Raw genomic sequence first — 23,694 nt, 5'->3', positions numbered from 1 at the left:
ACACACTGTGATTTAGCACCGAGCTAAATCCAGACCAAATAGGAGCTGCTGGGACTCGATGGGCTGGTGCAGACACAGGAGCAAACAGCAGCTGGAGAGGGTGCTCTCACCCTTCAGAACAAGTTTTACATTATCCACATCCTGGAGAATCTTGCTGCTGATTCCTGGGACTCACTGGGGAAATGCCTGATGCAGGAACAGCAGCTCCTTTGTGTCGCTAAAGGACACAAAATGATTCACATTACTACCTTCAGTTGAAGGGTACAAAAACAAAACAAAAACCCATGACTCCAGTATTTATAGATTCTTGACAATGTCCAAGGATTGGATAATTAAGTTACCACCTTCCCAAGCACACTGGCCATACAAAACGTCCATAAAAAACATTTCTCCGAAGGAACGTGATAAACAACTCATGTTTATCGAACTCCCGTGGGAAAGCAACCAAAACTATGAAAACATTATCAGAAGGCTTCATTTGCAGGGTGACACCTATGGCTGGGTGGGATTGGCTGCACCCAGCCCTGAGCCCCCGGGAAGTTCAACACCACAGTCCTGCTGCCTTGCTGTTCTGAAGCTCCCCTCTCTCCAATATTTGGAGAGATGTTTGGGTTGAAATGTCCTTTCAAACAAGAGTTTGGCAAAGAGAGGTGATGAGCCAAGGCTGGGCTCAGCACGCAGCTCGGCCCAGGGAACTCAACAAGACAATGTGCTTAATTCCCATATTAAGGAAAATAAAATCCTGGTGGCTGTTGGTGCCCTGGGGATGGTCACCACAGATCTCTCTGTCTGACGAGGTGCCAGCTCTCGTGCAGTGGGAGTAACACTCTTTGTCAGCTCCAATAAAGCCTGAAATCTATCACCAGCCCTTTCCTCCAAAGGTTTGGTTACTGAGAAAAGTAATTACAATTTGTCCTTAATTCCAGAAGTGTGCCTCGAAAACTGGCTGGGAGGAAGTTGAGGAAGAGGAGGCTGGTCCAGGGCAGAGTCACAGCCCCCTGCCACCTCCAGGACCCCTAGCAGGCACCTCAGGGGATGCTGCAGCTGGAAATAGAGTAGGGGAGGTGACAACGGGCAGCTGGGGAGGTGGCTGCCCTCGAGCAGGTCCTGTGACACCGATGCTGCAGTTCCTGGACCTTTGGCAGCTCCTGGCCATGCTGAAGAGGGGAGTCACCCCTGTGAGCATCCCTACAAGTCCCTGCCCTGGCCAGCTGGGCTGATGGATGGCACAGAATTTGTTTTTCAACCCCAGTTGTTCAATGGAAGGGGAAAAGCTCTCCTTCTGCCTCTGGATCTGATGTGATGAGACATGTGACGGGGAAGATGAATTGAGGGCTGCATCTGAAGTGCTAGATACATAATCCATCCTAAATAGGCTTCATTAGTGCTAACAATTAAAGTTACCATTGTGGATTGGATACGTTTTCTATTAACTTTGCCCTTGTCTGCAGCTCGGACTCACCTCACAATAATGAGCTGTGTCACTTCTGATCTATTTCTCATAATAGCTTCTTTCTCCTCTAAATCTGGGCAAAATATGATTTATAGGCAGGGCTGTTGTCTGAGTGTCAGGGACTCATGGGGAAGGGGTAAAGGTGGGCTGGAGCTCACAGCCCTCACTGGCTCTGTGTTGGGGAGCAAAAACCATCCTGGGGCTGGGATTTGGGGTGATGCCCATGGCTTGGGGGTCATCAGGACACCGGGGAGCTGAGGCAGGAGCCTTCCTCATTCTGCTGGAACAAAAGGAGTGACGCTATGTGAGGACTGAGCCCCAAACCCCCTGGCAAGGACCCACCTGCCGTGGATGTGGCCAGGTTCCCCATCCTCCTGGAGGAGCTGAATCCCAACAGGCAGCAGATGTTCCAGCAACCACGTTTCCCCAGGGCAGATGGTTTTTTGGGATCTCTTTGCATCTCTATATCACCTTTCTTGCCTCAGCTCTGGGGAGATGTGCCTGACTTTGTTACTGGCACAGAGTGCCCTGCCATGGAGCATGACTCTGGTACAGCTCAAGGGACTGAGGCTGGAGTTGTTCTCCTGGCTTGACCAGAGCTGTGGGCAAGAGGAGGGCTGGAAACACGCCCCTGTCCGCTCCACATCCAAATCTCCTTTGTCTCAGTCGAGCTCCAAACCTCTGCCAAATGGAGAGCAAGCCACAGTAGCAGCAAAAATGTGTCCTCCTCCTTTGAGGCTGACTGTCACCTCACTATACCAGTCGTGATTAAAGGAGGGAACTGGCAGGTAACCCTCTGCAAGGTGTTTAGTGATAAGCTGAGAGTGCCTGGGGTAAAGCTGTAGCATATTAAATGTGATTGTGTGTTGATAAAGCAGAAGGCAGCAGTGACCTGACTCTTTCCTCCAGGGCACCACAGTTCAGAGGAACAAGCTCAGCCCAGGCATCTTTGATTTTAAATATTTATTATTTTTGTTTGATGTGATCACTGTGTTTCACACAAGCAGAGCCAGGAGAAGTTCCCACTTAATGTTTTTGTCATGTTTCCCACCCCAGAGCCATCTCAAGTCCTGGCTCAGCAGCACAGGTGGGATGTGCAGGATTGGCTCACCCTGCCCACTCCTCTGACCCTGCAGGACTTGGATCTTCAGCAGGGTTATTGGAGAAAAAAACATCCAGGACAGAAAAAAACCCAAGGAGTTCTGACAAACAAGATCCATCATCCCAAGTTAAACAGCCTGCAATGCTTTGGGACCTTTCCTGATAATTAAAAGCAATGTGATGGCTCTGTGCTGGTGAGAATTTATTCTGTCACTTGGCCTCAAAGAAGCCTCCGTGCCAGGAAGTGTCACTTGTGGGTGTCAGGGCTGTCACTGAGCGTTCTGGTGCTGCTCTTGGTGGTTGTAACCCTCCACAGTGCAGATGGATGAGCAGGCAGGGCTGAATCTTGTCCCCCTGTCTCTGTCACCCTGTCCCTGCCTGCTGGCCCTTCCCAAGCAGTGACACCACACTGGGGCTGTGTTGGAGGAATTCACATCTGTCCCAAGAAAACACATTCCTATCAGAGAGGGAGCATCACTGCCAGCAGGCAGTTGCCATGGCAATGAGGGTCAGGAGTGGCCCTGGCAGACCATTATTATTATTGTTATTATTATGATGATTTTTTTTTTTTTTTTTTTTTTTTAATCTGGCCCTGGTTTCCTCTGTGGGAGCCAGAGCTCTGCAAGGCCTCTGCTCTGGAGTGTGGGGACTGGAGCTGGGCACTGAGGGGAGATGGGCAGCAGTGAGGGGATGCAGAAGTCCCACTGGGGAGGGAAGGAAGGCATTGATGTCCACAGCAGCACCATCTTCTGGTTGGAGAGATCTGGAAGGGACAGGACCAGCATGGCACCGATGTCTTGGGGTACCACGGGCAGAGAAGGACCCTCCCCCTGTGCTGGCACTGCCTGGAGGTGACCCCAGCCCGGTGTGGGGGTGCCAGCAGTGCCGGGCCTGGAGGGACACCAGAGCCCTTTGGAGGAAGGTGTGGCCGTCTCCAGCCGGTCTCACGCTGGGATTCTGAGCAGTGGGAGGCTCCCACAGCTGGCGGAGCACATTTCTCAGCAAGCTGAGCAGCTTTTCCTCCTGTTCTTGCCGTGATAGTGGAGCAGTCCCAGGCACCCAGCGTGTCCAGGGTGACCCAGGGGTGCTTCAGGGGGTGCTGCACAGTTGGTGCTCCTTGGGCTGCAAACGAGGAGACCAAATCTGTCAAACAGAGCGACGTTACCCCCAGTCAGCTGGGTGAGCTCAGAGAAGGAGCTGATTTTGCTTGGCTGGGGCTGAAGTCACAGCACCAAATCAGCCCTGTGCAAGCCTGCTCGGAGCTCAGCTGGGCACAGCCTCCTGTCCTCTGTCCCCTTCCCCTCCAACCCCAGGTGGCTGAGTGTGTGACACCCAGATTTGTCCCTACTCTTCTTACAGGCCATGGATGGGGCTGTAAATCTTACCCAGCACCAGGATGTGTGTGGGGTCTGTGTGGGACAAGTGTGGGGTGAGGTTCCAGCATCACCCACCCCCTCTCTCCTGCCGAAATTTAGATTTTCTATCTCATATTATTTAGTCTTTATATATAGCAAATACATTTATTTACACCCACACCCATTACATGTCCCCTTGGGGGGTTCAGGGCCCTTTTGAGGGGCCACTGCGGAACCCCAGGACAGGAGAGGTCTCTGCTCTCCTGCTGAAAGCCCTGCTCGTCCTGTACCACACAGGTATCTTGGGGACAGTCCAAGGTCACCAGGATGTCGTAGCAGCCCTTGGAATTGAGATTTTATCTTGTGGAGCTGCTCATTGCTTTGCTCTCAAAGCCATCCTTCATCCCTCCTGAGGGAAGGGACTGCCTGGCCCAGAGCGCGCGGAGCTTTTCATACACACGGTATCAATCTCCGAGAGGGAAGCACTTTTATATTGGAGATCTGATGGAGGAATAAATTCCCACAGAAGTAGAAAGCAGAAGCTAATAGGCTTTTACACAATGAAAGAATAGATCTGCTGACAAAGGCATTTCCAGGGGCATCAAAATAAACTGTATTTTCTGTGAAGACCATGGATTCCCCAGAGCTTCCTCGCCTCTGCAGCTGCCCAGATGACAGTGGGATGCTCAGGGCTGGCTCCTGAGCCTCATCACGGCCACCTCATGTGTCACCCAGACAGAGAAGTCCTTGCATGGTGTATCTTGGGTCAGTGATGTCCCTCCTGGGTTCTGGTCCCTCTGCCCACCCCCTGGACACTGCTCTCCACTCCCAGCCAGCACAAGGGCATTGACCCACCCTGCCAGTCCTGCTCCTGGTCCTCTCCGTTATGGAATTCCTTGGCAGCTGTCGGGCAGGCTCCCAATGCCTTTTGCATTTCCTTTTTTGATTTGTCTTTCCTACCAATTGATTTTCCAGTTAAAACAACTCTGTGCCTGCCCTTGCTTCCCACCCCACAGGAAAACCAGCCCTCCCAAGGAAATGGCTTAGGAGACCAAAATTTACTGAAGTCTTACATGCTCCAATCCCCAAAGGGGCAGGGAGGGGGAGAGAGGAAATGATTTGTTTAATTAATTATAAATGTTTTAATTTAAATGGCTAATGTAGAAGAAGTCAGATATAAACCCTCAAACTACTGAAGTGGTTTATGGGTCCTTAAAGAGCAGAAAATGCTTGTTCTGATTCTGCTAGGATCACTCAAATGAATTTTCCTGCCAAACTCAGGGTAGGGTGCAGTGGGAGGCAGAGAGGGGGAGATTTCCTCTTGTATTTCACATCCCCCCAGGCAAGTTGTGATAAACGTTTAGCAATTCATTTCTTTGGAGCCCAGAACTCGCCTTTGAAAAACACAACGGTTGCCCCATGGTGCTGAGAGGTGGAATGAAAAAACAAAGAAGAAGAAGAAATCTTCTGGGTCAAGGTCACCTCTTGCTGTAGTATCACTCCCACACCTACCAACCACATCCCTGTCATCCTCCTTGATGTCTCCAGCCCCAGCACTCGGGACAGCTCTGCCATGATTCCACAATGAGGGATATTTCAGGTACATCTGTCTTTGTTCCCTGCCTCTGTTCCCTGTCTGCTGCACAGCACCAAAGCCCTCCGTACACAGCATTAATGAGCTGATTTACACAGGGAGAGCTCCAACCTGCCCTTTTTCTTGTCAAAAACACAAAAATGCAGAGTTACAAGGCTTATTGCAGAGAGAAATGTTGCCTGCAAGGGAGAGACCATGAATGGAAGTTTCTTGAGTGACTGAGGGAGACGGAGCTCATGGGGCTGTGTGTGGCTAGAGCAGAGCAGACCAGAGAATCATGGAATATCCCCCTGGAAGAGACCCACAAGGATCATCCAGGCCAGCTCCTGGCCCTGCACAGCCACCCCAACAATCCCACCCTCTGCTCCAAATGCTCCTGGAGCTCTGGCAGCCTCAGGGCCGTGATCACCATGCCAGGATAAATCTGCCAACCCAGGGCCTTGCTGCTACCAGGATTCTCGTGCTGTTTTCAGCTCTCACCCCTTCCTCTTGCAGCTTCTTGCAGTTCAAACCCACTGTTGCCATCACATTCCCTTGGCTCTGTTTTCCCTGCTCCCTGCCTGCTCGGTGACTCCAGCAGCACTGCCACTGCTCCTTCTTCCCCAATGTTCCTATTTGGTGGCTGAAAAGGAGCAGACAGCCTGGGAGAGGGTAAATTGGACATCTAATAAATGCATTTTATCAGTTCTTTGTTCCTCTCTTTTCTCCAGACCATTCTGCCCTGAAAACTATTTTCCCGGAGTTCTCGTTGTTGACCCCTAGAGCTCCAGAGATGTTACCTAAACTAAATGGCTTTGCTTTTCATACTCCAGCAAAATCTCTCTCACTTCCAGCACAACCAATCTCCTCCCAGGCCACAAAGAAACAGTTACAGCAGCAAAAGGCTTCTACACTTGTAATTACAAGTCCTTGAGATGCACCAGTGAGAGAGAATCTGTGCAAAGAAATTTGGATTTGGGGATTATAGAGGAGTTTTTTTTGGTTTTATTCATTTTTCTCAGCCTTTTCCCAAGAGAAAAAAAAAACAGAGGTGATTTCAAAGTAGGTTTCTCACTGACAGGGGGCTGTTTTAGTAGTGTCAAAGCCCAGCTGGCTCCATCAGCCAGACCCCACAGTGCTGTCAGGAGGGATTGAGGGTTCCAGCTCCCCAGCAGGGGAGGTTTTCTGGGAAGCTCAGATCTCATCCCTGGCCTGAGAGCAGGAGCTGAGCGGCTGCCAGGGGAGAGCAGAGCCTGTGCAAGTGACTGGGGACCTGGGGGAGAGGCATGTGCAGCCATCTGGAGGGGTGGGCAGCAGTGTGGAGGCCAGGAGTGAACACCACAGTGCTGGGAATGCCAGGAGCCACCACTCCATTCTCCTCCAGGGCAGGCAGGAGCATCAGGAGCAGCAGAGAGCAGGGCTGAGCTGTAACCTGCCTTGTTAGAAAGCAGAAAGTCTCTCACAAATGGATTTCCAATTTCCCATCCACCTGCTTAGCCGAGACATATTTCTTGCTTTTATAATTACTTTTTGGGTAGTTACAGGATCCAGTATCCAGGCAACTTGATGCCTCTTAAATCCTCTAGTAAATCTGTTTTTTTCTGTTGATTTCTAGGTGTTGGGGAAACATCCACCAATGCCCTAAGGCAAACACTACTTTCTCCATGGCTGTTTCCCTTCCCCAGGGTTGGCTGGGTAGGCACGATGCTGTGTCAGATTTTGGGGGTTCAGGTCCATGATGCAGCAGCTCCCACAGGTTCTGTGTGGCAGCTCTTGGTCTCACTTCCAATAAAATAGTGGCCAAAAATAGGCTGCAATTCATCTTGTCTTCCTAACAGCATCCCCAGGCTGTCTTCCCATGGCTTCAGTCTGTCCCTGCTCCATGTGGCATCCAGGGAAATGGTCAGGCCCTCTTCATTTTGAGGGTATTTGTGCCCATGTGGGTCAGGGCAGGTTGGAGATGTTTTAATTAAAGCACAGCCACAGTTAATGACTCTGGAGTGTCCATCAGGGCCCGGACAGGAGCGGAGCTGGTGGTCACCGAGGCACATCTCCCAGCAGGGCAGGACTGCGCAGCAACCGAACTCTGACTCTGCCTCCTCCCACTCATCCACACTTCCAGGGACACCAAAGGAGGAGGGAAGCAGGGATGGCACTCACTGCTGCTCCAGGCCCCAACAGGCTCTTCATTACCATGCAGAGAGCACGGGGAAGTCAAGTCACCCTGCAAAGGTCACGCATCAACACGCGCTCCAAGGCTCTGACTTCTGGTGAGGGAAGAGTAATTTAATTAACTTCTGCTTTGCTGTTCACCTGCTGGAGTCATCTGCATGTGGATCACATCCTGGGGGCTGCTGGTCCCTCTGGCCTGGCTGCAGGCCTGGCAGCAGTGTCCCTCTGTCCCTCTCCCCCCCAGGCTGGGTGTCCTTCAGCACAGAGACAGCGCTTGTGCTTCGAGCTGTCGCTTGTGGTCATGGTGGCAACAATTAGGCCATCAGTCAATAAACTAATACTCTCATTTACAGTCATTAGGGACTGCGGATCCAAGCATCTGCTTCTGCTAATGAGTTTAAAAGTTGGCTAAATATGGCAGACCTGCTCTCGCGGAGAAGGAAGCAACAGGAACTCGATGCGGAATTGGGCTCTGGTGAACACAACATCAATTTTAATTAGCAAGCATCTACAGCTTCCCAACCAAACCAAAATAAGTGGCAAAGGGAGGGCACTGGAGGCTGCTTGGGGCTCGTTTTGGGGTCCCAGGTGGCTCTGCCAGGGGGACTGAGCCCCAAGGGTGCCCTCCAGGCACCAGCCCGGCTTCTGCTCAGTGCTCCCTGGGCTGTGAGCGCAGCACTGCTCTGCTGTCACACAGATCTTTTAATCTGGTGAGAAATCATTCATTTCCACCTCCAGGCCTAACACAGGCTGCCAGGGGGATGCTGAAGTTTGAAAAGCCCTATCATAGATCTGTTGTAGCTCGGAGAGAAGGGAAAAAGCTTTTCCTCTAAATGGCTGTAAATGTTTTTTGCTAGGAAATGCTGGCTCACAGGGGGCTGGTGATTTATGAGCTGGTGTTTGACCTCACTGATGTAGACCTCCATCACCTGTCACCTCCCACAGCCATCATGGGATGGTTTGTGAGGGGAAGCAGCAGCCTCTTCACTCAACAGCTCTCAGGTTGGATGGTGGGATTGCTCCCTGGAGCGTTAAACCTGGGTATGTTCTCTGGGATCTCGCCAGGCAGGGGACAAAACACTCCACAGAGCCCAACCCATCATACTCTTCAAGCAGCACCACTATTTTCCCAGTTTATCCGATCCTGCAGAACACCAGACATCATGTTTTTCAGGAATCTCGTGTTCCCCATTGCAGGTTAAAAGCAGCAAGTAAAAAGAACCATTTGAAAAGTCCTTTTCCCTTTTCTTGCACGCAGTTCAGTGAGGCAGATTGAGGCATTACCAGCAGTCAGGGATGTTTTAAGGCATGGCCTGCTCAAGATAAAAGCAAGGTCCACACACAGGACTTGGCTTTCAGTGATGATTTTCTCTCCCTGGATGCCACATTGTGTTCCCATGTTGCTGCCTCGTGTTGCACCCACTCCCAGCCATGGGATGGGGACAAGGCTGTGGACAGCCCAGTGCTGAGAGTAGTTTTATTTTAGCTCCTCAGGGGGAGCTCTGGTGAGTTCAAAGAGGAAAAAAATTAGTCTGATTTTTAAGGTGGGTTTTTTTCAATACCTACAGGAATCTACAGCTCCAGAAATGTTCTTCATGAGTGAGGGTAACTCACTGAGATGGCACAGAGCAGGTGCCTTTCCATGGCAGTGCTGTGCTGGATGAGCACAGCTGGTGGCTGTAGCATGTAGGGATTTGTATGAATTGCTTGGAAACACCAGGATTGGTGGCTTTCCAGGCAGGGACCCTCAAAGAGCTTCCTTGAAAGGGTGAATGACTGAGAACAGGCTTAGGGCAGCTGGAAAAGGAGAAAACCTCTTCCTCTGGAATAAGAGCTCAGCGATATGGAGCATGGCAGAGTTTTGTGAGGAGGGGAGTGACCAAGAGGCTGCTCAGGAGCTGCTTGGGGAGCCCCAGTGAGAAGGTGGCCACGCAGGAAGGTGTGTCTGCTCCAGCTGGAGCTGGAATTTAAGGGGCTGTCAGCCGGCAGAGCCACTCCTGAATGCTGCTGGGGAGAGCCCCAGGCAGGGAATGCAGCAGCAGCAGTGGGAGCTGGGAAGCAGCAGCGCAGGCCCTGCAGCTTGCTGGAGGAAGATGGAATGCTGCCTCTGTAGCCAAGGCTCTTGATGCTCTTTTTAATACATATATTAAAAGGGTGCTAATAAGCAAATCCGTCAGTTATGCAAATGAGTGGCAATTGCATCTTGAAGAGCATCCCACAGTTTAATTACATCATAATTGCAATGTAACACTTTAATTACCATATGCATCACGAAATCATGAGCACTGTTTCTAATCTCTTCACTAATATTTCAAATCAAACAGATTGCACAGGGCCTGGCATCGTGCTGCCATCCTGCACAGGGAAACTGATGCCTTAGAGTGGCTACCTAGAACAGAGGCTAGACAGAATTAAGAGAATAAAAGTGGGTATTTATTGCAGGCCTTCAGTAGATACACCTTGGGCAGCCAGAAGTCTCCGAGGGGCTACACACCCAAGGCGGACAACAGTCAGGAGTTTTTCATACAGTTATAATTTCAGTCCATTTATATATCAAGGGTTAACCCTCCAATTATGGTTTTAGGTAATGAAGTAATTTACTCCAAGTTTGCCCCCTCTAATTCACTGTTTTTGATATCTCTTGGGGCCTGAGACAGAAAGGTTGTCCTTGGGTTTAAAAACCTAAATCCTAAGGCATCAAAACAACAGATCCATCCTCTGCAGGATGGAGGCTGGGAAGAACTTCTCTGTGTCCTGCCTGGCCGTGCTGGGAGCAGATGGCTGCCTGAGCATTCTTGGCCAGCATCTCCGACCACGTCCCTCTGTCAGGGACGTGCTGGAGCCGTGTGCCTGCGCTCCTGGGAGCAGAGAGAGGGTAGGGGCCACCTGGGCACTGCTCCAGGATTTTCCCTGGACCCACTCAGTCTCCACACCTGCCCGCTTTGGGGTGATCACACCAGCCAGGTGAGGTGGCTGCTTGGATGAAGTGATGAAGATTTGCAAATGGCTGATTTGGAAGAAGCCATTTGATAAAAAAGCTGCCTGTGATCCTCCCTTCCCCACACAGCATAGAAAAATGAATTTCACATTCTCCCTCTCGCCCCAGAGAGGGAAACAATAAAGCTTTCTGGGGCAGAGCTTTAGCTGGAGGCCTGGGAATTCAATTTAAACCAGTTGATGTCGTAAATCTTCCCTGTTTGCATTCTTTACTTTTCCTCCCATCCGACTTCTTTCTTTCCCCCACAAAGCCACATCTAATAAGTGATTTAAGAAAAGTAACAGATTGGCTTAAAAAGGGACTAAAATCCACATCTGGGGACTAAGAGATGAATGTTTTCACCAGATATGGGTGTGATGGAGTGATGGAGCAGGAGAGGAGTGCGCTGGGAAGGTGAATCCCTCATGTCCGTGGTAGTGCCCCAGCATGGAGCCAGCTCTGCTGGGAAGGGGCTGGGGGCTCCCTGCTCCCCCATACCCAGCTCTCCTGGCACACAGAGCAGGGCCAGGGTCTCCTCCCAGCCCTTCCCAGCACTGCTGCTCTTGCTGCAGGTTGCACATTTGCTTTGCTGTGAGCTGGCAGTGATTTAAAATCATCCTGTGCTAATCCATATAAATTCTTTTAATCGTGGATTTAATCTTCTGAGCGTGTGGTAATTAAATTACACAGCAGTCAAAGGCACATCAACGAAAGGTGTGAATTTACAGACCCCAGGGCAGGGCTTCAGGACAGCCCATGGCCAGGACAATCAGGCATTTGATTACTCCACTGTTCCCTTGTCATTGGTTTTTCCCTTTCTGTCTCCTTTTCCCAAGTCATTTTGGTTGGAAAAGCATCAAGTCCAATCTCTACCTCACCTGAGTGCCACATCCAGTCCTTCCTTGGACACTTCCAGGGCTGGGCACTCCAAACCTCCCTAAGCAGTTCCAATGCCTGACAGCCCTTTTCATGAAGAAATTCCTCCTGACGTCCAACCTGACCTTCCCCTGGCACAGCTTGAGCCCATTTCCTCTTGTCCTGTGTGACAAGGAGAAACAGGAGAGAAGACACAGCCCAGAAGGAGCTGATGGCCATGATAAGGCCTGGAGCAATCCAAGTGCTGGAATATTCCTGGAGAGCAGGAGGAGACCTGGAGGAAATCGCTCCAGAGCTCCCTGAGCAGAACACTTTGATGGGCTGCTGTTAACGAAGGGAAACACCGTGACACCAGAAGCACATTAACAAATTAAATTTTGGTGCTAGGAAGGGGAAAGTCTCGGTGAACTGCGAGGTAGGGAGATGACTGACTTCGGGAACGTGACAATTACTGTACTTAACATTTTTTTAACATTAGGAGCCAAATAGGAGCATATATTTAATTCATTAAACCAGCCTGAAGTAGCTCCCTCCATCCCAGAGCAGTTAATCGGTGCTCAGTGTCTCCTAATGAAGGGGTCCCTGTAAGGTCAGCCCGACACTCGTTAGCTAATCGGAGACTTATTTGTTTTGCAAATTACTCTCCCATTTTGAACCACAGCAATTTCCATGGCGGGGAAGCAGGAGAGAGTTCACGGGGCTGGGTTTTGAAGCCCTCAATCTGTCATTGGGAGGAGGATAAAATTAGCCTGGGAAAGAGAAGGAGCAGGATGCTGGGTTTGTTCCAGGCAATCCAGCCCCGTCTTCCACATTGGGACTGAGGGGTGGCTGGAGGGCTGTGTGGGGAGTGGCAGCATCCTGCACATGCCAGGGGGCTGGGGACATTGTGAGACACTGTAAACTCCTCACCATGCCTGCCTGGGCACCGCTGTCCTGCCCTGTGCTGCCCTTTCCATCCTCCTCTGAGGTCCACGGAAGCTCTTGTGTGGTCCATGGGGGTCCTGCTGCCCTGCCCATGTCCTCTGCCCAGACACCTGCATCCTGAGATGCCCAGAAACAGGGGGTGTGCACAGAAAGACACTCCCAGGGATGGCAGTGTCCCTGCTCGGTGTGGCAGAGGTGGCTCTGTGGGAGTGGGACTGTTCTGGGCAGGACACAGAGCACAGTGTGGGGATTACTGGATGGAGGGTAAGCCCGAGGAAAACACAAAGCCTGAATTAGCTGTTTAAACCCTTTTCCTTCTCTCCCCGAGGCAGATGGAGTTCTGGTTGCTGTCCTGGAGCACAACAGGTCCGCCTTGACTGGGAGCTCATGTTTACCTCCGAAGGAGGAAGCATCTCCCACCCATGGATGAAGACCCTCCTCCCTCCTCCATTCAGATTTTGTTTTACAGACGTGCCCGTGGGAACAGGCTGGCTGACACAATGTCCCTTTGCATCCTGGTCCAGCTCTGTTCCTGCAACACACAGGCCACAGCTCCTGGTCCCCTCCAGGGCTGGAGGGGGTGAGAAGTGACCAGGGCTTTGCTTTTGGAAAACAGGGAAAAAGGCCTGCACTTTGTATTTTAGGTCTAACAGCAGAGTGATGTGTGAACTGGGGCTGTCAGCCTTTCCTCCCCAATCCATCAGCCGGGAGCTGCTGCCTCCCCCTGCCCCACAGTGGGTGATTGAGAACCTGTACGGATTGATTTCTCCTGTATGGAGAAATCAGGAGCCAGAGCAGAAGGCAGAAGCTCCCTGTGCTCATGCTGAGGCTGCTGCCCTGGCTCTCCAGTGACCGACCTTTGGCCATGAACTTTTAGCAGGGATTTCCCCCCAGCTGCAGAGCAGGATGGCTGGAGCACTGGGAGCAGACCCTGGCTGTCCTGGTTGCTCTGCTTGTTCCACTTGGCAGTTGCTTGAGCTTACAGCAGTGCAGGGGGAGAAAGAACCTTTATTTTCCAATATCACAGGCAAAAAAAAAAACAAAAAAAAAAAACAAAAAAAAAAAACAAACACTATCTTTACTTTAATTTCCCCTTTAAAGTAATGACATATGTTGTGTAAAGAAAGCATTCCACTGAGGCACAATTTTTTTCCCCAAATGTCATGGAAATTGAGGAATTTCAGCAACTGTATTTGTGTGCAAAAGAGGAGAGAAAGTAGATTAATTTTAAAAGGTTACATTGATTGCAGTCAGGCATAGACCTGCAGCAAGGAGCCCAGTGCAAGGAGGTGTGGGAACAAGCCGCTTTCCTCTCCATGGGGCTGTTCTACCTCAGCATCTCGCCAGTACCACAGGCCAAAAATCATTAACTCTGAGAGGACCAAGCACATGTAACCCTGGAGGCTGGGAGAGAACAGCCCTGGATCCTGAAACATGAGGCCTCATTCATGAGCACAAGTCCTCATGGAGCTTGGGGTTGGTGGTGAGGAGTTCCCTGGGAACAAACTAAAGAGTGAATTTTGACTGGACTTTTATTTCTCTGCGGGATCCCTGACATCTGGGAAGAGCTCCTGGTCCTTCAGGGTAATGAAGTTGATTTCCTGAAGCTCTATCAGCACAGAGAAGGTGCTCAGAAGCCTCTGTTTGCAGACAGGCTGGAGGAGAGGTGGGAGCCTGACATGGTGGTGGGAGCAGGTCACGTTCAGTGGGGTCTCTCCAGCCCAGCCTGGGGTTGTTTGGGGGCTGCAGTCCTGGCTTGGCTCTGCTCCTGAGGGCAGGGGGAGCTGCCTTCTGGAGACCTGCCCAGTGCTTCTCTTCCAGCATCTCCAGAAACCTTGAGCTTGGTTAATTCCTGGAGCAGTGTGTAAGAACCAGAGAGTGGCAAAGGCAGCCCGGAAGAGTCAGCACAAGGGAAGTGATCCTGTAGTAGACATGAGCTCTGAGCATCCCCAGGGCAGTGTGGGCTCTCTTGCTCAGAGGCTCCTGGGCCCTGGGACAGCTCTGCTGTCGGCTTCACTTTAGCAGAGATGGGCGCAGTTACCTTCTTCAGGCACTGGCTGCACTTGTGTTACACCCTCTGGCCTGGCCATTGGCCTCTGCCATGGGGATGGGATGGACACAGGCTCTTGGGGAGGTGTTTCTCCTCACCACCAAGGCACCATGGCTGATGCTAATGGTAACTTCCATCCTCTTGCAGGGTAGCAGGACATAACCTCGAGGGGTAACTCATGGGATCTTCTTTTCCTCACGAAGACTGAAGTTGGGGGCAAAGTTGCCCAAGCAAAAAACAAGAGCCTGAGTCTCTCTCATGAAAGCACAAGAGAATTTTTAAATCCCAATGACCAAATTTCCCTCCCAGAGCTCCTCTCCTCCTCTTCCCTAAGGAACAACCTCTGTGTGTCACCAACGCAAGTGCAGGAGCCGTCCCTCTGCTGCCGCCTTCGCCTTCGCTCCGGCATTTCCCTCATCAAGCGTGAGCCAAGGCTGACCTTCCTCGGCAGGCGGGAGCTGTACCCGCATCTCCACATCAATACTCATCCTCACCAGGTGCTCTCTGAGCACGGAAGCCATCCTGGCGGGGTCGTGGCCCGCAGCGTGGGGCCTGGGAGGCCCATCCTGGTTCGGCGTGGCCGTCGGTTCTCCGCGCTGCCCGAGCCATGTCGGGGCTTCAATGGCAGGAGGAGGAAACGCTTCGCCTTGATCAGGAGGGATAAGAATAGCGAGCGGCAGGCGGCGGCCGGTGGGGTGCGGATGAAAGGCGGCTGGCTCTTATTCTTCCCCCGCCCGGGGAGATCTGCCCCTTCCTTTCCGAGCCATAATTGCGTGGCACGCCGCAGATGAGTGTCACGCTCCACCAAAGCCTGAGCGCCGCGAGGCCAGGGCTCCAGGCTCGCCGGCAATGAGCGGGGAGGCAGCCAGGATGCTTTTGATGCCGCTCTTCTTCCTCTGACGTGCTGAAGAATTATCAGGCTCTGAGGAAGGTGATTCTCTGGCTTGGAGTTTTGCCTCACTCTGCTGCTCTGTCACGCCAAGAGGGCAGAGGGATGGCACCAGCCCATCCCCCAGGAGGTGCTCAATGGGCCCTGACCAAGGCCAGACCCAAACCCAACATCCCTGAGCCTTCCACGGCGCCCAGCCATGGCAATGGTGGGCACACCTGTGACCCTTCCTAACAGCGGTCCCTGGCTTTTGGTGGCTTCTGCTCTTAGAGGTGGTGCTGGAGACAGACTGGTGGGAAGAGCCCTTGGAGGTGTTGTGGCACCTCAGCACCACAATTCCAAAGCCCAACAGCGTCAGTGGGGCATCGTGGCCTCCCACTTCGCTGTTTTTTCACGTGTTTCCTGTGGCTTTGCTTTTATTAATTTATCATACACACAGAGGATAAGTGGGCTCAAACCTCCATCTCCAGCAGCTGAAATCAAATAATTACCCAGAGTATCCCACCTGGAGAAGTGCTCCCAGCTGGTCAGCAAATTGTGAAGAAGTTCACTCTATCCTTTAGAGCAAGAAATTATCCTGGAGTGTAAGTTATGGCTCCAGTACAGGTACAAAAAATAAAATGAAGAGGGTGTGTGAGATGGAGATTTAAACGATGCTATAGAAAACACTGAGCAGGGGACACCTTGATCTAACTGGGGGGTTCCCTTTGGAAGAAGGGAGCCTAGCAGCAGTCTGAAGGAGATAAAAGAGAAAAATCTGACACAAGAACCTGGGACCATCTTCTCAGCTCTCCCAGGGCAGGCACCTCTCAGCTGAAGTCCTTCTCCCTGCATTGGTGTGATGCTGCACAACATCATCCCTACAGCTGGCTGGTATTTTTGAGGGGCTATTTTGTCCTATTTTTAGGAAATGCCAATATGGGCTGGGGACTTTTTTTGGGTCTGGGAGGGAAAAGGTCAGCCTGAGTGAATTTCTCAACCTGAACTGAAAGCAAAGAGGGGTGACAAACCCACTCCAGCTTCAGATGGAGCTAATTAAAGTCCTGACATTTTAAGACATGATGATGTGAAATCTCTTGCTTCAAGCCAAGTCTGGGCCCTTTTCAGAGTTTGCTTCTGCTGCCCAGAGTTTCCAGGAGAGGTGCAAGCCAACTGAGAGGGGTGATGGGTTGTTTTTCATTGTCCTTACAATGTGAGCAAGTTTTTAGCCTTTGAAAGTATCCTGTAATGTCAGGTTGCCTGGGCAGAGATCCCCAAAAAAGTGGAGCTCTTCAGCTCAAGTGCCTGTGAGAGGATTTGAGTCTTGGCTCTGTTGTGTTTTACCCTGCAAGGAGAACAGGGGAAGAGAACCCCAGCCCCACAACATGGGGGTAAGCTGGGGTAGGTGCACACCCCAAAACCTGTAGCATCTCCCCTACAACTCTCCCCTGCAAGAACAGTGACATAAAATCCAACTATGTGCAGTTTGCCGGAGGATGGAGGTTTTGGGGGTGTCCGTGGGAGGGCAGGGGCTGTGGCAGAGCCGTGTGCCATGTGCTGCCAGCGGGGCGACACGCGAGGCTGGGGCTGGCTGGGAGGGAGGGAGGGAGCTGCAATCAGGAGCTCTATTGTGGCTTTCGGGCTGCCGGCACAATGCAGCATTAAGAGACAAAGTCAGCTCGGCTCAGTGGGGTGCGGAAGGTGATTTGGGGGAAGGAGAGACTGGCTCTGACAGGTAGAATGAGCCTGGAGTGATGGGGGGAAAGCCAGACTGATGCCAGCGCCTGCAAACAGTTTCTGGCTCCAAGCCGAGTTGCAGGTCTGGGAGGGCAAGTGAGCTGTGCTGCTCCACTGAGAATATCCTGGGATTGCTCCCAGGAGGAAGCTGTCTGCACTAGCCCTGGGGACAGGGATGCACCCAGGCAAGAGACACAGAGGGGTGGATGGACAGACAGACAAACGGGCTGATCTCCAGGGAGAAATTGATCAAGGCAGGGCAAGCACGAGCCCAGGCTGCAACAGGAAAACACTTCCATGTGAAGGGAGCTGGCAGGGTGCCGGGGTCAGCAGGGTATGGTTGAGGCAGCAGCACCATTTGGGGTTTGGGACTCACTTTAAAGCCCCACTCCTCTTCACCATCCCTTCTGCAGGTGCCCAGGTGCACCTGCTCCTGCCAGGTAAGGTCACAAGCCCCAAAGGGTTGTGCTGGTGCCATTGGGGGCAGTTGGGCTCTGGGGAGCCACAAGTGCAACTTCTCATTGGGAAAAAAATAATAGTTTGGGGACAATCTATTTTATGAGCTCAGAGAGAGGTGAAATACCTTGAGCTCTGCACCATGCTCTCTGTGTGGGTGAGATGTTGGAGGTGAACTGGGGAATGTGAGGATGAAGATGAACTGGTGGATGTGAGGATGGAGGTGAAGTGAGGACACTGAGGATGGAGATGAACTCATGGATGTGAGGATGGAGTTGAACTGGTGGATGTGAGAATGGAGATGAACTGGTGGATGTGAGGATGGAGTTGAACCGGTGGATGTGAGGATGGAGGTGAGCTGGTGGCCTCTCTCTGCTGAGACATTTTCTGCTCTGTCATCCTGAGTTTTCTGCTCTGTTTTGCCAGACTGTTCCGGGGAAGGCGGCTGTGCTGCGCCACGCGTTCTCCCAATGCCATCTAGTGTCAGCTCCGGCGGCCCCGGACAGTTACTTTAAGGCATCAGCGCTGATTTATTGCAGGAGGATATTTGAGGGCCAACAGGCTGCCCAGGCTGGTTATTAACAGCAGCAGGGGTAACTAATGGGTGGGTGCGCAGGCTGGGCTGGATTATTTTTATTATCGTTCCTGTTTCGCACTAAAAACCCACCCTGGCAGGATGGAGTGCGAGGATGCGGTGCCGCGTCCGAGGTGATTAAAATCTTTCAGCATTCAGCCACTCGTCTTGTAGCTCCGCCATCACCTGAGGCTTAATCACTCAGAAAAGTGCTGTCATGTCCTATTGTCGCCGTATTGGGAGCGCGACCTCTTTCCCGTTTAGCTGCCATCTGAAAAGAATGCAACTTGCCAGGAGAAAGGCATGACTCAGGAGACCGGTGATGGGATATAAAGACTTTGACCTGCGCGCCGCCCATTTGGAGGCTGCCACGGTCAGTGGCAAGGGCAGCGATGTCCTTTGCAGGGTGATTATTTGGCCAAACAACCCAAATCAGGCAGTGCTGGGTCCATGCGTTACAGCAGGCTAAGCGCTGGGTTGGACTCTGCTCCTGCTGTGAAGGCATCAACTCCCCCAAGCCCTCCCCGCCCGGGGTCTGGGGTTGTGTGACTGCCCACGGTCCCCTCCTGCTTAGGAATTTGTCCTCCACATCTTTCCCCTGCCACCGTTGCAGGGGCATGGTCTGCACAGGCTGAGAACACTCATTTCTGCCTTTTTAGGGGCAAAGAGCCACAGCAGCATCTCCAGTGTCCCATTCATCGGCCTCCCAGTGCAGAGGAGGCTTTCACAGGACAGATGTGCCCCGTCCCCTGCTCGCCTTGTCCCCTGCTCGCCCTGTTCCCTGCTCTGCTCACTACCATCAGCTGCCATGATTTAGGTCCCTGCTAACCTCATCCTCATCCTCAGCCACTGCTGACCATGTCAATTTATCTCCTCGGCTGCAAACCACCTCATCGAGGCAGTTTGAGTCAGTGATTAATTAAGGTCTCCCTAGAAATGAGGTTACTCCCTGCAGCCTCACGTATAAATGTAGGATTAATGGGCGCTAGCCGTGTTAGATGGCCACGACCGGGCAGAGCCGGGGAGGGCTTGCCTGCTCTCATCCAGACAGTCCTCAAACACATATTTTCCACGGAAGAACTTCCAAACAATCCCGTGGGATGGGAAATGTGGCTGGCAGGGCAGTGGGGAGCCACGAGGCTGAGGAAAGGGGGTCCCGGGGCTGAGCCAGGCCGGTTTGGAAGCAGCAGCTGGAGATGCTCACACGACTCTCCGGTGGCTGAGCCAACACCCAGCCAGCTCTGGGTGTTTAATTTTCACTAATCTGTTTGGGGTTTTTTAATTATCTGCAAACAAGGTGGCTTCTTCATGGAATAACAATGGAACTGGGGACAGCAAGCAGTGGGCGGCTGGGCTGTGCTCACACCCCTTCCCTGCCACTCAACAGCGCTCCGGAACTTTGCCCAGGACTTGTTTGTCTGTCCTTATCCATCATCAGTCACGGGATTCTGCCCTGCTAACCAGCATCTGCATGCAGCATCTCCGACAGCAGGAGCCAGTCCGGCTGAGCTGGTGTGTAAAAGCCTTCGCAATCACCCTGTGCTATGGAGCTGGAGGAGGGTTTAAATACAAGGCTCGTTAATAAGATGAAAAGAGCCCTTTCTTTCCCCACTGGTTTTCTGCTTGCTCTTTCATGCTGCCGGAGCCCTCGGGTTGTGTCAGGGCCTGCCTCTCCATGGGCTGACAGCTTTCCTAACTCCCCTCCCTGCACTGTCAGCACAGTATCAGGAACAGCAAGTACCAGTTGCAGCAGCTGGAGGAGGAGGGAGCCCAGGTCAGAGCAGTCCCTGGCCTTGTGTGTTTGGTTTTTTTCCTCCAAAACATCCTCAGTGGCACCGGTGACCTGGAGAAAACCCTGAGCCTCAGTGTGTGCAGCAGGAAAATGGGTCTGATCCCGTTTACCTGTCTCCTCCAGAGCTGGCTGTGGTGTTTGATTCATGTCAGCGGCTTGGCTGGTGACTGCGGGATGAATGACGCTATATAAATGCAAAGTGTTATTAATATTTCATGTTGTAGTGAAAATGTACTAATGGGGCTTGTTCCTGGAAGATAAAGTGCTGCCATTAATACACCTTTGTGTCCCCTGCACTGGGGACTCACCTGTGGAGGGATGGAGGGGGCCTACCCCTTCTACCCAGAGCAGAAACTGCCCATCACACCTGGCAGCTCCCCAAAAGAGGGGATTTTAACCCAGAAAGACGCAAAGAGCCATTTCTGACACACACAAAATTAGGGATACGTGGGGCAGAACATGCTCCCACCCACCACAGGGTGCTGGTGGATGGGTGCTGCTCTGGGTCCCCCCTGCTTGTCCATGGGGGACACAGCCCCGGGGAACCCCCTTCCCCAGCACAGCCACTACACAGGCATGTCAAAAAAAAAATAAAAATGAGCTTGTTTGATTTCAAACTGCAGAACTCTTCCCCGGAGCCATCCGCAAACACTGGTAATTTACTTTACAGCTGTTTAGATTTGTTTGTCTACATTTTTTTCTAAACCCCAGCAGAATTGCGAATGAAACGTGTGTTTGCTCCTCAGATGACTCCAGCTGTACCTGAACTCCTGCACCCTACGCCTCCTTGGACCGCCTCCCCTCTGACCCCCATCCCTGCACCCCACAGCTGTGAGATGGGGGTCAGACCTCAAAGAAGAAGTTCTCTGAGATGAGGGTGCATCTTGGGTGGGGCTCCACATTCTGGGATCCAGGAGGGGTGATAGGGAAGAGATTTGTGGCAGCTTGCAGGTGAGGGGAGCACAGGTAAGCAGTTAATTAATTGCCAGTGAAATTATCAACAGCCACCCACTTATCAGAGGGTGGTGAGGGATAAAGGCTCTGCTAAATTTTTGCCATGGTGCAAAGTTTCAATAAAAAAGGATTATAAAGGGCGGTGTCCAGCTGAGAGGCTCCCAGTGCGGCGGACAGGGACTCCCAGGGCTTTGGCCACTTTGGAGAAAGGGGAGATGGGTGCAGCGAAGGCATGGAGGGACCCTAGGTTGTGCTGATCATCCCTGCAGAAGCTGAGGACAGACAGCCCTGAGCTCCCACCCCTCCCCACGGCCGAGCGCTCAGCCCTTCCCTGCACGGCAGCGCTGCGGGGCCGCCCTTCGCCTCGGGAAATGTGGCATTCCATGGGGCACGTGGGGATCTGCCTGGAGCCTCCATCCCTTCCCCCGGGAATCTCCTCCTCGCTCCCAGGAGCGCGGGGGTGACTCATGTGCTGTCTCTTGCGCCAGGCGATGCGCTCCTGCCCTGGGCAGGCGCCGACCCGCAGCAGCACCGCGTAGGGACACCCGCAGGTGAGGCCTTGGGGACCCCCTCTGCCGCGACCCCCCGCCCCGAGGAGGTGGGGAGGGCTCTGGGGAAGTGCGTCTGCCCAACCTGACACCGGGGAGAAGGGCATGGCCTGCGCTTCTGCCGGCAGCGTGCCGTGGAAGGAGGAATCTGGGGTTTACACATTCCTCCGGGAGGCACCGTGAGATGAACGCCACCGGCTCCCACGGGAGGGACGGGGACCGGGAGTGTCCGTGGCCACTCCAGGCCTGCAGGTGGGCAAGCTGTGCAGAGCAGGGGATGTGTTCACCCCTCAGCGAGGGAGGATCTTGTTATTTCACTGGTAGGCAAAATATTTAAGGAGATCCAGCGCCAAACGCAGCCCTGGGAGTCCTGCTTTGCTGCAGCTCCACGGCGCATGGGGCGCGTTTATCTGGCACAATGCAAGCCGGGGTCAAATCTGCCACGCAGGGGCCTGGGGTGGTGAAAATTGGTTGTTTTGGCTGCCCGGCCCCACGGCAGCTCCTCGGCGTTGCAGAGGCTGTGCAGCCCCCACTGTGCAGCCCCCCCAGCCCAGCCGCTGCCTCTGCCCTGCCGTGGGGCTCCCCGGTGCGTGGGCACAGTGTGGGGTCACGGAGCAGTGGCACGGGGCTCCTCGCAGATTCCAGCGATGGGAGAGGATGCACAGCTGGGTGAGTCACGCCCCGGCTGCTGCTATTTGTTGTCTGCCTGGGCCAGGCCTGGCAACGTAAGGAAAATTAATAACAAATACTTGGGCAACGAGGCGGGAGCTGGGGCGGGATGGGGGCTGAGCCGTGCACCGGAGGTGGCGGTGGCTGGAGGATGCTGTGGCTGCGGCAGAAACCGCGAGCGTTGTCGGGTCCCCGTGTTCCCAGAGTGGGGGACAGTGCTTGGAGGAGACGTATCACCCAGACCAGGTCTGCGCTGTCAGTGGTGTCCCGGTGTGGCAGCACAAGTCAGAGATGGTGCCAGGAGCATGGCTCAGTGCTTTGCGGCACACAGGGGCTCCGATGGGGACCCCTTGCTGCTTCTTCAATGTCACGGTGTCTTCTCTCTTCCCAGGCTGGCCGACAGGATTGAGGAGCCATGAACTGGGGGGTGTTCGAGGGGCTCCTCAGTGGCGTCAACAAGTACTCCACAGCCTTCGGCCGCATCTGGCTCTCCCTCGTCTTCATCTTCCGCCTGCTGGTCTACCTGGTGGCGGCTGAGCGGGTTTGGAGCGATGACCACAAGGACTTTGATTGCAACACGCGGCAGCCAGGCTGTACCAACGTCTGCTTTGACCACTTCTTCCCCGTCTCCCACATCCGCCTCTGGGCCCTGCAGCTCATCCTGGTGACATGTCCATCCCTCCTGGTCATCATGCACGTGGCCTACAGGGAGGCCAAGGAGCAGAGGCTCCGTGAAACCAAAGGGGACAACTATCGCTGCATCTACCCCAACCCTGGCAAGAAGCGGGGCGGGCTCTGGTGGACATACCTGCTCAGCCTCATCTTCAAGGCCAGCGTGGACGTGGTCTTCCTCTACATCTTCTACCGCTTCTACAGGAACTACACCCTGCCCCGGGTGGTGAAGTGCGAGCTGCCGCCCTGCCCCAACGTGGTGGACTGCTTCATCTCCCGGCCCACTGAGAAGAACATCTTCACCCTCTTCATGGTGGTCACCACCTGCGTCTGCGTGGTGCTGAACATCATTGAGGCCACCTACCTGATCGGGAAGCGGTGCCGTGAGTGCCTGCAGGCCAAAGGAGGGGACAGCCGGCAGCACAGCCACGACTGCCCCATCTCCTGCGCCGACCCCGTGGGCACGGGCGGGCAGGTGTTCCATGGTGCGGACTACAAACCCCCCACTGCCACCATCCCGCTCACGGCCTCCTGCCCCAGCACGCTGTCCGAGGATGAGGCTCGTTCCTAGAGCTGCCCAAGAGAAAGCAGGAGCTGGTCACTTGGCCTGCAACTTCCTGGCTGCTCTTGCTCCTCTGTGCCCCAGTCCATCCCAGAGTTGGGCTGTGCCTGAGAGGTCTCTGCCTCTCCTGTCCTGGGAAAGGCATTTTACATCATTCTGCTGAATTTGGGGTAAAGCAGGGGCTGTGGGACACATGCTATCCCTGGGAGTGACAGGGAGCAGCAGTTCTATGGCAGCTGTGAGCTAACAGTGGTACCAGCCAGCACAGACAACCTGATCCCCCAGGAAACCCCTCTTCCTATGTCTCACCCTACATCAGCCACTCAGTGGGTGTCAGGGCCACCTCAGACTGATGCAATTGTCATTAATAACACTCATTAG

General features: G+C 53.2%; 1 protein-coding gene across 1 annotated transcript; it reads left to right on the top strand.

Moving 5' to 3' along the window:
* The first annotated feature begins 21,589 nt into the window (after positions 1-21,589).
* LOC131587914 (gap junction beta-5 protein-like) lies at positions 21,590-23,322 on the top strand. The gene is made up of 2 exons (XM_058856261.1): positions 21,590-21,662; positions 22,471-23,322. The coding sequence occupies exon 2, from the start codon at positions 22,495-22,497 to the stop codon at positions 23,320-23,322; it is 828 nt and encodes a 275-aa protein (XP_058712244.1). The 5' UTR covers positions 21,590-21,662; positions 22,471-22,494.
* Positions 23,323-23,694: the final 372 nt, after the last annotated feature.

This window comes from Poecile atricapillus, chromosome 24 (genome assembly GCF_030490865.1).
Source record: "Poecile atricapillus isolate bPoeAtr1 chromosome 24, bPoeAtr1.hap1, whole genome shotgun sequence".
NCBI lineage: Eukaryota > Metazoa > Chordata > Aves > Passeriformes > Paridae > Poecile > Poecile atricapillus.
Note: the sequence above shows the minus strand (reverse complement) of the source record. Positions and strands in the feature narration are given on the sequence as shown.